Genomic DNA, 13,389 nt, shown 5'->3' with positions numbered 1-13,389 from the left:
TGTGACGCCCTGATGGGGCTGCTGCTGCTGGCCGTGCTACCGCCCAGGGCGAGCAAGGAGCCCAAAGGGGAACAGACGTTTCTTGCTCAGGGTTTTGGAGCTGGGAGGTCCCACATGGAGGCACCAGTATTTGGCCTGGTGAGAGCCCTAGCTGTGTGCACCCAGGACAGCCCTTAACCCCCTTCAGGAAGGTGGGTCCTCAGGGCCTGCTCAGCTCTCCCAGGCCCCACAGTGACAACACCTGAGATTTTGGATGGGCCACATTCATACCATAGCAATAACTGTAAGAAGAAATTTTAGCAAACAACTTAGTTGCCAACCAGTTTTATTTTTTACATATTTGAAGAAGTGATTAAAAAGACAATGCTAATCTGCTTTTTTAGTCACGCAATAATAATGGTTTGTTTGCCAGATTCATTTGGATGTGGGGCCAACTGCAATAAACTTCAATAAAATTCTAAGTCTGTGGAACCCTCTTAAAAAAAGCAGTTGGAATTAACACTGCTCTTACATTCTTGGCTCAAGGAAGCTCTCATGTTTTGTTTCTTTATATGGCAAATATAACAAATTGGTAGAAACACAACTTTTCACACAGACACCAAGAGACCAATCTGTGTAGACAAACTAAAAATTGAAAATGAATCCATTCAGATCTTACATTATTGAATCATATAACAAATGGGACAGAAAAGAACAGTATTAAAGAGAGGTCTTCTTCATCATTTTCAAAAATTCTTCCTCATTTATTTCTCCATCCCCATCATAATCAGCTTCATCAAGCATTTCCTATAAAACAAAACAAAAAATGGTATATAAAATCTACTAAAATGAATGACAGAAATGAATGTTCAATTTACATGCTCGAAATCAAATTTTACTTTTAATGTACAACTAAAGTTAGAATATAACACTTTATACAAAAGTTGTAATTACACATAAATTATAAAAACAAGCAAGATTTACCTGCAGTTCATCATCTGTTAAATTCTCCCCGAGCTCCTTGGCGGCTCTCCTGATATTACTTAGTGTTATCCTCCCAGTATCATCATCATCAAATAATTTGAAAGCCTTCAATATTTCTTCTTTTTCATCTTTCTCACCCTTTAAAAATATGAAATAACTGGCACTTGTCTTTGATTACACTGCTAGAATAAATAAATATTCTAAAAACAGATCTTCTCAGGTCTCTGAGCACTAGTGCTCCAGTGTGCTGGGCAGCTGAGCTGAGCTGACTGCTGCACTGTTAACCACCCAATGCCCTCACACTTGCCCTCAAGGAACTGAGGTGCAGAACACAGTGAGGCAGGAAAATGCACCTATACTGGCCCTTATCACTCAGGTCCATTCCAAAGACATAGGCTCTGCAGAGCTCCTTCAAGGCTCTGCAGAACAAGGCCTGCAAATACAGGCCCTCAACATGCTTGCCAAGTGCAAGTTTTTAAATTCTAGCTCCATTCTGTCCATCCTGACATATGTCCTCATTATTTCCTGACAAACCCCATTCTCCACAACAGTCTCCATTACCAAACTGAGAATGTTTTAATCTTGCAATTTCTGTCTATCTGCGTCCCACCCAATCTGAAACGTCTAGACTCAAATTCTTCTATGAAACCTGTTTCAGCCCTCCCTGAAATTTGGAAAGCTACTGATTGTGCTTCTCTGAAAAAAAACAAAATCATGACTATACCATTTTTACACTTATAATGGCAAAAAAATTTTCAAAACTAATGGTGCCAATTCCTTCTTTGTCCATTTCAGCTATCATTTGTTTAACTTCTTCTTTCTTTGGTTCAAATCCTAAGGCCTGCAATGCAATCTAGAATAGGAAGAAAAAATTTTTAATATGCCAATATATCATTCTGATTAAATATTCATTAATCAACAGCTTCTCTTTTTAAAAAAAATTTTTAGAGGTCGATGGACCTTTATTCATTTATTTGTATGCTGTGCTGAGTCTCAAACCCAGTGCCTCTCACAGGCTAGACAAGCCCTCTACCACTGAGCCACAACTCCAGCCCAGGCTTCTCTTTTTTAACAGGGACTGAGCATTAACCTAGAAATGAGGTCAGCAGTCCCAGGTTCCAACCCAGCTGTGCTAGAGTGTACTGTACACCCTGGGCTTGGCTTGCTCATGTATAGAACATGATTTAAATGTTAACAAGATGTTGTTTGTCAACACTCCCAAGCTTCCCAAAGACTACCGTTAAAAGTCTGACTATTCCCACAAACATGGCATTTGAAGTGTGTTAGAATTGGAAATTATTTCAGGACCTTCAATTCTTTCACATCTATGGTCCCAGAGCCATCAGCATCGAATAGGTCAAAGGCCTCTTTAATTTCTTGCTTTTGCATTTCATTCAATTCAATTTTTGTTGCTCTTTTCTCTGAACTTGTGTGTTCGTCAGTCGCCTGTAATAAATACACACGTGGGTGAAAGACAAACTACATGCCTAGAATAATGGAAGCATAGTTGAATCTGATAAATGAACTTATTGAAGGACCCTATTTCCTGCTATTATAAAGTTGTCCCTTCGCTAAATTTGTGCTTTGGGTTATTAAGAACTTGGTGGAAAGCCTGGTTCTTTTTTATCACTTAGATTTTTTTCCTTAAAATTAGTGCCTTTTGAGAGGGGAAGGAGCAAAGGAGAGATGGTGGATCGGGCAGTGGCGGTGGTACGACTGTCCCCCGCGGGGTATCCGAGGGGCACTCGCCGAGGAGGAGTGACCTTCACCTAGGCCCGTTTCCTAGCACGGGGCGGAGGGCCGGCCCACGGAACCAGAGCCGCTCCCGTCTCCTCCCGGTGCTGCTGTGCACAGCGCGGAGGGGCGAACGGCCACGCGGTCCAGGCAAAATACTACTGCAGAGGCCGGACTGCGACCGTGGCCAACTGGCAGGGTCCGCGCCGCGTGGGCGGCGTCCTCCTCCCGCGAGGTGCGGTTTTCTGCCGGCAACGGGGCCCTAGCCTCCAGCTCTGAACCCAGGAGCCCCGGGGCCCGCACTGTTCGGAAGCCTCGGGCCTCACGTAGCTGCAGCCGCCGAGCGGGCCTCACGGCTCCCGCGGCAGCTCACGCCCTCGCCTCTAGCGGCGGCGGCGCGGCGGCGCGGCGGCCGAAGGGAGGGATTGCGGGCCGCCCAGAGCCAGCCACAGGAAGGACGCCTCGGCGACTGCTGCGGAGCTCCGAGGGAAGCAGAGGCTCCACCTCACAGGCCCAAGCTCCCCTCCTTCCCGGGACCCACTCACCATGTCGCCCCGCCCGCCGCCCCGCCCACGACCGCGTGGCTAGGGCCGCCTTCGCCCCGCGAGCCCCGCCCACCGGGCTGCGTACTGATGGACGGACACTCCATCCAATGGACGGAAAGGGAGCCCTCAAGTCCCCCCCCTCCTGATTCTCCACCAATCATGTGGCGTTCCCCGCCTTCTCCGCCGTGAAACGGAAATTCCCGAGCGCGGAGGGGGCGGGGGCGTTTCCGGCTTGGACTGCCGGCGTGGATCCCAGGTCTGTGGGGCTCTCCAGGTCGGGCGCGGGGAGAACCTGCGCCTTCCCAGGCCGCTGGCCGCGAGGGCCGGGTGAGAGGACGACGGTGGCCCTCGCCCAGCAGGGCCTCTGCGGCCCCGGCGGAGAACCAGCTGAGGCCGGGGCGAGGCTGCGGTTTAGCCACCCACCGCAGGTCGCCCAGCTGGAGCCGAGTGCTGCTTGGAGCACTGACGTTAGCGGGGCTGCTGAGACCTAGGGAGGAACGTGGTCCAGCGGGCCTCAGCCGGACCCGGCTTCGGGCTCGGCTGCATCGGGTTTGATCTAACGGTAACGAGAAGGTTGAGCAGTGGGTGACCTGTTTTTGCATCACTCTGCGATTTACGCATCTGTTTGGGACCGCGGAGTTAAAATGTTTTGTTTTGTTAAATGGTAGGGCTCAGATTGCAGTTCTAGGTCTTGATTAGAATGTACTCAGTCTTGAAAAAGGGCTGCCACTAATCCGGTTGCACTCTAGACATTCCTAGTGATAACTAGATTTATTATATCTTATACATCTACCAGATTTATTGCTTTACATGTCAGCCTGTCAGCTACTGAGTTTGAAAGGAATTGCATGTAGAGTGTAAAAGATGAATAAAACCAAGGGTCCCCAGATTAGTGGTTGAGATAGACAAGACATAAACACAGGGGCTGTGCTTGGGAGCACAGAAAGGAGGGACTCCTCCTCCAGCACTGGAGAAAGCTGTATCCAAAATGTGGCATTTGCCTTGGGTCACGAAAGCCATAGAGCATTCAAGGAGGTATAAAGAGGATAGGCTATTGAAATCAAAGTGTAGTATGTACAAAGTAAGGTACGTGGTGTACTTTAAGGAAGGGTGGGAGATGGGTCTTAAAAAGTCTGAGTGTAGACTTTACAGCACAATGTTAAGAAGACTTTATTTTCCAAGGTAAATAGTTCTTGGCAGTGGAATACCCAATTCTATTTTTAGTTTTTCAGGATGATTCTGAAGTCTCTTTAAAAGAAATTAAAGGGTTCCACCTAAGGTAGTGCCAAATAGGAATCAGTCAACTCCAAAGGTAGTTGAAAGTTATATTCATGTTGGAGGAATACTAAACAGTGGTATCTGTTTTCTCTTGTTTCAGGTGTGTACTCAAATTTGGGATAACAAATGTGAAAATCATTTACCAAATAATTTTTGAGTGCCTGCAGTAAAGTATACAACAGTGCTGTAGGTACTTGAGATACTTCCATGACTAAATTGCTCTTCTGGAAATTATATTCTAACAGGGTTCATAAATGATAAGTAAACTGTATGCTACTAAGAGTATCCAGGGTGTAGAGGGAGAAGAGTTTGTGTTATTAATAGGATGCTCAGGGTGGGCTGTACTGAAAAGGAAATTTGAGAAAATATTTAAAGGTGGTGAAACAGTAGAGTTCTTGGAGAAGGAGTATTCCAGAAAGGGGGAACAACTAGAACAGAAACCCTAAGGTAGAGAGCAGGCTTTGCATGTTCCAGGAATAGGATGGAGGCCAGAGCAGAGTGAGGTGGAGTCAGAAGGGAAAGGGAAGAAGTGCATGTTCTGGGGCTTGTGAGCACTGGGACTCTGGCATCAGTGAACTGGGGAGGCTTTGCGAGATTCCCACCATCAGTGAAGGGGTCCTATGTCAGACAAAGGTCAGCGACTTTCTGAGAGGCTTTTAAACAGTGGGTTTTAGGATTAGACTCTGTGTTGGGAATAGACTGGAGATGAGGAAACTGTTGATTTTGATGATGAAAGGCTGATTGTCCCCAGGCTGCTCCTGAGAAACGCATCTTAGTGTTGAGCTGAGTACCTCGAACAAAACTAGACATGACCTTGTGAAAAGAAAATGCCTTCTGATTTCAAAATCCTGGATAAACAGAGGCGACTCTGCTGGTCAGGAGAAAGGAAGGTGCCAGAGGTCCTGTCCCCCATCACCTTCACTGTCTTTGCCTTTGTATGCCCAGCCTCTTAGAAGGTGAGGAATTCTTGATTTCAATCTCTTTTTTGTTTATGGTAGGCCCTTGCAGCTTCTTTAAAGTAATAATTAAGAAGGTCATCCAAAGTTAGAAACCTTAGACTGATTTGTTTTTGTTTTTAGATTACTACTCAAAGTTGGAGTAGGTTCTTCAAGATGCTGAAACAGGTCTTTTGTAAATATTTATTTTCATAGCAGTTGTATGTGATATTTTGCATGTAGACTAGTTTTTTTTTCTAATTGTATGCCTTCTTTGGGAAGGTTTTTTTTTCATATAAATTCCATACCAACTAAGTTTGGAATAGCTCATGAATTTTTCCATTTGTGCATTAATACCCTTGTGGTTCAGACAATACAGAAAGGAGACCGTAAGCAGACATCTTAAAAACACTATGCCTGATAAGAGTGTTAACAAGGCTTGGAAGAAGGCAGAGGCCTGAGGAATGGAGACCGTGGGTAGAGAATGCAGCCCGAGGGCAGCATCGTGAGGCAGTTGGTAGCTTGAACAAACCTGGGTTCTAGTCCATAGCCCTTTATTTACTAGTCACGAGGTCGTGTGTGTTGATCATCACGCCTCCTTTCCGCATCACCAGGAGGCTGATGGCAGTACCACCTCACACTGCTGCTGTGAGGGCCGCGTGACATAGGCCTGGAAAGTGCCTCACACCCAGTGAACTCTCAACATGTGTTAGAAATGAAAAGCAAAACAAACAAACAAAAACAGTCTTTTCAAGCTATTCCTTTCAACAGATTATTTTGAAGCACCTGGATATTCATGAGGAAAAAGGAGCCAATGTTTCCAGTAATTTACAAAAATGAGTTTAAGCTGAATTATAAACATAAATGTAAAGAAAAAGTTTGCAGCCCAGGTTCCTGACATCAAAATGTACTGCAAAGCTGTGTTGTCACAACAGTTTGGTGCTGGCACCAAGTGAACACAGGGGCAGTGGAATTGATTGAGAAACCAAAAATAAACCCATGTACCTATGGCCAGTTGGTATTTGACAAAGATGCAAAGGCCACTCAGTTGAGAGGAGACTCTCTTCAACCAATGGTGCTGAACAGTTGGATATCTACATGCAAAACATGAAGTTGGGCTGGGCTTGGTGGTGCATGCTTGTAATCCTGGCAGCTTGGGAGGCAGAGGCAGGGGGATCACGAATTCAAAGGCACCTTCAGCAAAAGCAAGGCACTAAGCAATTCAGTGAGACCCTGTCTCTAAATAAAATACAGACTAGGGCTGGGGAGGTGGCTCAGTGGTCAAGTGCCCCTGAGCTCAATCCCCAGTACCACACAAAAAACGAAATTGGACCTCTGCTTATACCATATACAAAAATTAACCCAAAATTGATCAACACTGTTAAGGGATGAATTTATAAAACTCTTTAAAGATGATGTTTGGTTAAATATGAATGATCTTGGATGTGGCAGTGGATAGATATGGCACCAAGAACATGAGCAACAGAAACAAAAAAAGTGGACTGCATCAAAACTAAAAACTTGTGCATGTCCTCAACAATGTAGAAATCACTACATTTGTTTTCCCCAGACGGGAGTGTATTTGCAAATTGTATACAGTGGTCTTTCACGTCCTTGGTTGACTGGTTCCAGGACTCCCCTGTGAATACCCAAGTCCACAGGTGTGCCAGTTACTTTTACATCTTCCCATATACTTTAACTCTCCTCTGGGATTACTTATTATTTCCTAATAAAATGTAAATGCCACATGAACAGTTGTTATGAGGCATTTTGAAGGAAAGTGACAAGAACTTGTCAGCTGCAGGTGCAGGTTTTTTTCCCACGTTTTTGTGTCCACAGTTGGATCCCTGCATGCAGAACCCTGATTGGCACTTGCTGCTGTTTGATAAGGGTCTAGTACCCAGCGTGCACTTGCAGCTCAACACAAGAAAATCAGCAGCGCTTCTTAAATGGGTGAAATACTTGAAAAAACATTTCTCCATTAAGATTTACAAGTGGAAGCTGGATGCAGTGCTGCGCTCCTGGAAATTCCACTGCTCTCAGGAGGCTGAGGCTGGAGGATGGCAAGTTCAAGGCCAGCATGGGCAACTTAATGAGATCCTGTCTCAAGGTAAAGACTAAAAAGAACTGGGAGAAATGCTCCATGGTAGAGTGCCCCTGTGTTCAGTCCTCAGTACAAATGCCAACAAGCACATGAAAAGATGCCCATCGTCATTAGGAAAGTGCAGGTCAGAAGCACAGTGAGATCACTCCACATCACTGGGATGTCTATAATTTTACAAAAAAAAAAAAAAAAGTATTGTTGAGTGTCCTGTTGATTGAACAGTACACACACACACACACACTTCATGTCCTTCCAGAATTTCAGAATGTGGTGTTTTTTGAAATGAGGGAGATCACTGAAGCTGAGGTTATACTGGATTAGGGTGGGCCCTAGGCCCACCAACTGGTTCATTAAGTTACCAGGAGTAACTAGAAGCTGGAAGAGGCAAGGAAAGAATCTTCCCTGGGGGGTGAGAGACTCACTGCCCTGCCAGTGCCTGGATTTTGGATTCTAGTCTCCAGAACCGTAAGAGCATGGGTGTGTAGTTTTGAGCCTCCGGTGCTCTGTGATATCTGGTAGGGCAGCCTAGGAAACCAATACCCTGTGCGTGGCTGGTGTGAGTGTTCTGCTGTGGAAAACACTGTGGTGGTTCCTCAAAGAAAGTACCTCCAGGTTCCCTCCTAGGGTAAAGAATTGGAAACAGTTGTTCAGGTCCACACTGTACGTGGAAGTCCATAGCAGCACAATTCACAATGGCCAGCAGATGGAAGGAACTCAAATGTGCATCCAAGGAAAAGAGGATATGCTAAGTGCGATTGCCCGCAGAAAGGTCGCTCCGCCATGAGAGAGGAATGAAGCCCTGGTCCATACTGCAGTGTGGATGAGCCTCAGAAACAGGCCGAGTGAGAATCGGTGTTTTATGATGCCGTTTATGTAAGGTATCGAGAATGATAGTGCTGAAAGACTGAAAGCAGAGTGGTGACTGCCAGGTCTGGGAGGGAATGGGGCAGAGACTGCTTCATAGCTCTAGGGCTTCTTTAGGGATGATGAAACTAATAGTTATACAGCATTGCAAACGTACTGAAGGCCACTTTAAATGCCAGTGGTACAATTTAAAATGGTTCAGTTTATGTTAAATGAATTTCAGATCAATTTAAAACCATAAAGCTTTCAGAAGAAATACAAAAAAATAAGTTTTCTTCTGAGAGTTAGAAAAGAAAACCTTTCTTAAATAGATAAGAGAAAGTAATAATTATTAAAAGAAGAAAAGATAAATGGACAAGGGAAATATATTGTGAGGTGGTTTTAAGGCCACTTGAGGTTTGGGGCCATGAACCTCAAATGACACCAGTGAGCGTGGTTGTGTGTGTGTTTCAGCTGCACTGGGCCTAGCACGGAGTGGCTGGGGCTGGACTTCATCCAGATGAGCTGAATTTAAGGATATTTGTACAAGGGAGCAACTGTAATAATTGACAAGTAGAATTCAAAACAGGCAAGTAGAGAGTTGATGTTACGGAGTAGGAGGTAAAAGGCGGATGTGGTGCGGCAGAACCTCACCACACTGTGTGTCGGAGAACATGAGTCTTGGGAGGGTTGAGGCTGGAGCCATCAACCTCAACCTGGGGCTGCTCTGACGTATTATGGTGCTATCTAGGAATATTGCTGACCATATCATAAATTTTTGTTATATAGAACTGAAAATTCACAGAAGAAGCCTTGAAACTGAACACAGAGAGTCTGTCAGGCTGTTCCAGCTTCCCTCCGAGTCCTGGGACGCCGCCAGCTGCTTCTGGGCTCAGCGCCTGCTGCCCTGGAGCCCCTCTCAGGGCACTCTCCAGGGGTGGTGCGGTGCCGGGGCCAGGTGGGGTGCAGAGACAGCATGGGAGGAAAAGCAAAAATCTGAGTTGTTTGCTTTTCAGTGTTTGAGATTTAAAAGATTGTGATTAAGAAGTATTATTCAAAAAAATCATGGATTCTTAGAGCAAAGGGCAAGTTCGTATTTTCTCTGATCTTGGCTTCCCTGCTGAGTCGCCAGGGATCATGCCTCCCAAGGCAGCAGTTTTATAGATGGCTTTTCAGTTAGGGGGCACTCCAGGAGTTCTGTTTATAGAACTAAAGTCCTTCCCTTGTAACTTCCTATTAATTTTGGGTGCAGATTCCAAAGTATTATGTGGAGTTAGTTGCTTGCTTTTGTGTGTGTGTGTGTGTGTGTGTGTGTGCGCGCGCGCGCGCGCGCTTGCATGCATGCTATGGATTAAATCCAGGGACACCTAATCACTGAGCCACATCCCCAGCTCTTTTTAATATTTTAAATAGAGATGGTCTTGCTATGTTGCTTAGAACCTAATTAAATTGCTGAGGCTGGCTTTGAACTTGCCATCCTCCTGCCTCAGCCTCCTGAGCTTGCTCTTGAACCTCCATTTAAATAGCATTTATTTTCCTTTATAATGTAATCTTTGATCAAATCCATATCCTCCTTCCATCTCTCTTCCACATTTCTCACCAAGGTACTTACAGAAAATTCTTAATTGGCCTCTCCACCTCCTCTCTACACGCAGCCAGTCAGTCCTCTGAATCTGTTACCACAGTGCTAACATGTCCGGAACATCCCCGTCAGGGCTTCTTGAACAGGACTCCAGACCTCTGGAGCATTGTACTGTCTTAATGACCCCACAAAGTGGATGCTGTGATTAGCTCCATTTTCAGATATGCAGACTGAGGGCCAGAGTAGTTAAATGTTTAAGTTGCTGAAGGCCACTCAGCTAGTAAGCAGTGAGCTGAGTTCAAGCCCAGAGATCTAGACACACATATACAAGCTTTCAGGAGAAGGCCAGTGGTACACACCTGTAATCCCAAGGACTCGGAGACTGAAGCAGGATCACAAGTTTATGGCCAGCCTGGGCAACTTAGCCAGACCCTGACTCAGGAAAGTAAAATAAGTAGTAGTACAAACTTTCAAACACTATGTCTACTTGTTTCTTTCTGTTGGGATACTGGGGATTAAACCCAGGGGTTCATGCTTGTTATCAACCTCTACTGCTGAGCCACACTGAGCTGGGAGCTCTCTTCAGTGGCCTCCACTGCAGGAGCAAGGCTAGGCTTCTCGGCATAATATGTTATGCCCTTCTTGATCCAGGTTCTGTCCTCTGCAGGAGGCTGGTCTCCTGTGGTCCCCCTGTACTCGGTTTGCGCCCACAGCACCATGGCTCACGATAACCAGTCTTACCCCAGCACCACATGTTGGTCTGTGTGTGTACTTTACTGCCACCTCCCACCTCCTCCCTCCTCCACCTAGCTGACTCGCTCAGGTTGTCCTTCAAGGCTCGCTCTGGGGATTGCTGCCTTCTGCACACAGCGTGTGTTGCGTCTTGAATGGTGTGGCCACCGCCATGTCTTTGTACCTTTGTCATTAGTATTTTACTGCACATTGCACTGACCACATTTAATGGAAACCATGTGTACTTCAAAGGCAGGGACCATATCTTATTTTTCTTTTCTGTATTCATTCATAATGATGAATCACACTGAATAAGTTTCCAAGTTTTTATTTTATTTGCAGATGTTGACTTGTGATGGCCTGCAGGGTAATAAACAAAAGACGACATGTGGGACTTCAACAACTGTCCTCATTTGCAGAAACAGGAAGAACGTTCCTGGGCCCAGTGAAATCATCCAAATTTGTTACAGGTGGGGACTGTCATGAAAGTGTGTTGATCAGCTCAACAGTAAGACTCCTTGAAAGTTTGGATTTGACCAGCACAGTGGGGCAGCTTCTCCATGAGGCAGTTCAAGCACAAAACAACACCTATAGGACTGGCACCAGCACTCTCTTGTTTCTCGTCGGTGCGTGGAGCAGGGCTGCTGAAGAGTGCCTTCACCTGGGTGTTCCTGTTTCCATAATCGCTGCCGTGATGTCAGAAGGCTTGGACTCTTGCAGGGAAGAGGTAGCTTTCCTTCAAGTCCCAGTGCACAACGTATTTGACCGTGTGCACAACTCAAGGACCATTTCTGGACTTGAAACACCTCATGTTGGTTCCTGTCCTTTCCTACAAGCCCCTTCAGGTGCTGGTGGGATACCCAAAGAGCATGATTTCAAACATGCTGCCTCTCAACTATTGACCGTTTACAGTCTTTCTGGAAGACCTGTTAAACTGCCAGAATTCTTCAACCTTCCAGTAAAGGTCGAAGCAGGTAAAGAGGCATCACAAGGTCTGAAGAGCAGTGTGCACACAGACACCTGCTCTAGAAAGTCAGTACTGACCCACAGTAGGCATTTTAACAGGACCGATAATAGTCTTTGGATAAGCAAACAAGATGGGTTTCTAGAACAGTACAGCGCAGCGACTCCCAAAACCTACAGATGTTGTGATTTGGTAGAGTTGGCAGTGGGTTTGAGCCATGGAGATCTTGGCACCATGAAGTTGGTAGAAGCAGCAGTACAACTGCAGTATCAGAAGGCATGTGTGCAACAAGGCAACTGTACAGGGCCATTTATGTTTGATGTTTCTAGAGTCTTCACTTGCTGTCTCCCAGGCTTGCCCGAAACTTTGTCTTGTGTTTGTTCAGGGTATGTCACTGTTGTACCAATAGCTAGTATAACCCTGATTGAGGGATTAGAGAATCAGCCTCTCCGGGTAGTTCTCATTGAGGGTGACCTTGTAGAGAGTTACCACCACCTGGGATTTAATGAGTCCACCAATATGAAAACAGTACTAGATAGCGTGGAACTTCAAGGGGACAGCTCAGAAGAACTGTGGACGAATTATGTATTACAGGTGTTGACCCAGTTCAACGTGAACCTCATCCTGGTGCAGGGAAATGTATCTGAATCCTTGACTGAAAAGTGCGGGCACAGTAAGCGGCTGGTGGTGGGATCTGTGGGCAGCAGCGTGATGCAGGCTTTCGCTGAGGCTGTGGGAGCAGTGCCAGTGAGCTACGTTTCCCAAGTGAATGCAGACTGTGTGGGCAGTGGCCTCTCCGTGACCTTCTGGAGAGCTCCCTTGGAGGTTGCAGGCAGGAGCAGCGGAATGCCAATCTTGTTAAAAACAGAAGGAATCAATCTGATCACAGCGGTGCTCACTCACTCAGTCCCTGCACAGATGCAAGCCAAAGAAGACAGGTTCTGGACCTGTGCATATCGTCTGCATTATGCTCTAGAAGAGGAAAAGGTCTTCCTTGGAGGTGGAGCAGTTGAATTTTTGTGTCTGAGTCATCTTCAAATTCTTGCTGAGCAGTCTCTGAACAAAGGCGACCACCCCAGTCTGGGGTGGCTTCCTAACACTTCCTGCTGGCTGGCCTCCTCCCTGCCAGCATACAGGCCAGCTGTGCTTAAGTGCCTGGCAGGCGGGTGGCACAGATACCTCTCGGCACTCATGTGTAACTCAGCCACTTGCCCATCAGAGCTTGCAGCCCGCACGTTCATCGAGCATCATGTACAAAATGCTACAGCATCTGGCTCGCCGTCGGCTTACATTTTAAATGAATATAGTAAACTAAATAGTGGAATTTTTAATGCAGGTTTTTTAGATAAACTGGAGCAAGTTCCAAGAGTTTATGACATTGTCACACCAAAGATGGAGGCATGGCGCCGAGCCCTGGATTTGGTGTTGTTGGTACTTAAGACAGACAGTGAAGTTATCACTGGACTTGGGCATGCACAGATGAACTCACAGGAAGTAGGGGGGCTTTTGTTCTTATAGTGTTATTGGATAAGTCTTTGGAAAATAATCTTTTGTAACATACCGTGCAAATAATAAATTTGTTAATAATCAAGTTATAGTGCCTGAAATGCTAGGTATTACCAAGAAGAAAATAATTGAGGACTGTCATACTATGCAGGGGCTGAGATTTTACCCTACTGAATAGCCAGCAGATAACCCTGCTCCTGTTT

General features: G+C 45.9%; 2 protein-coding genes across 15 annotated transcripts; one reads left to right on the top strand and one right to left on the bottom strand.

The window, feature by feature from the left end:
• Positions 1–314: 314 nt before the first annotated feature.
• Positions 315–3,272, bottom strand: LOC308655048 (centrin-4-like). Its single transcript, XM_081304824.1, has 5 exons — positions 3,243–3,272; positions 2,272–2,409; positions 1,688–1,816; positions 964–1,101; positions 315–786 (listed from the first exon to the last, which is right to left on the bottom strand). Exons 1-5 carry the CDS (start codon positions 3,243–3,245, stop codon positions 700–702), a joined length of 495 nt encoding a protein of 164 aa, XP_081160950.1. The 5' UTR covers positions 3,246–3,272; the 3' UTR covers positions 315–699.
• Positions 3,273–3,467: 195 nt separating this feature from the next.
• BBS12 (Bardet-Biedl syndrome 12) lies at positions 3,468–13,271 on the top strand. Of its 14 annotated transcripts, none has more exons than XM_081303927.1 (9): positions 3,468–3,804; positions 4,621–4,706; positions 5,272–5,476; positions 5,600–5,644; positions 7,442–7,565; positions 8,184–8,401; positions 9,192–9,360; positions 10,652–10,738; positions 11,059–13,271. In XM_081303927.1, exon 9 carries the CDS (start codon positions 11,072–11,074, stop codon positions 13,196–13,198), a length of 2,127 nt encoding a protein of 708 aa, XP_081160053.1. In that variant the 5' UTR covers positions 3,468–3,804; positions 4,621–4,706; positions 5,272–5,476; positions 5,600–5,644; positions 7,442–7,565; positions 8,184–8,401; positions 9,192–9,360; positions 10,652–10,738; positions 11,059–11,071; the 3' UTR covers positions 13,199–13,271. The 14 variants fall into 14 exon arrangements, with proteins under 14 accessions (XP_081160053.1, XP_081160056.1, XP_081160051.1 ...); XM_081303930.1 differs by lacking the exon at positions 10,652–10,738 and having other exon boundaries at positions 11,059–11,690; positions 12,275–12,473; XM_081303925.1 differs by lacking the exon at positions 10,652–10,738.
• The last annotated feature ends 118 nt before the right edge of the window (positions 13,272–13,389 follow it).

This window comes from Spermophilus citellus (assembly GCF_964194105.1).
Source record: "Spermophilus citellus genome assembly, chromosome: 8".
Classification (NCBI taxonomy): Eukaryota; Metazoa; Chordata; class Mammalia; order Rodentia; family Sciuridae; genus Spermophilus; species Spermophilus citellus.
The sequence above is the reverse complement of the archived record's forward strand: the minus strand, read 5'-3'. Positions and strand labels throughout refer to the sequence as shown.

Excerpts from the sequence above, each read along its gene's own strand:
- LOC308655048 (XM_081304824.1), bottom strand. Across the intron at positions 1,817-2,271 it reads TAGATGTGAAAGAATTGAAG|ATTGCATTGCAGGCCTTAGG; the intron begins GTCCTGAAATAA and ends TTCCTATTCTAG. Across the intron at positions 787-963 it reads TAACAGATGATGAACTGCAG|GAAATGCTTGATGAAGCTGA; the intron begins GTAAATCTTGCT and ends TTTGTTTTATAG.
- BBS12 (XM_081303938.1), top strand. The coding sequence starts at position 11,072 with ATGGCCTGCAGGGTAATAAACAAAAGACGACATGTGGGACTTCAACAA.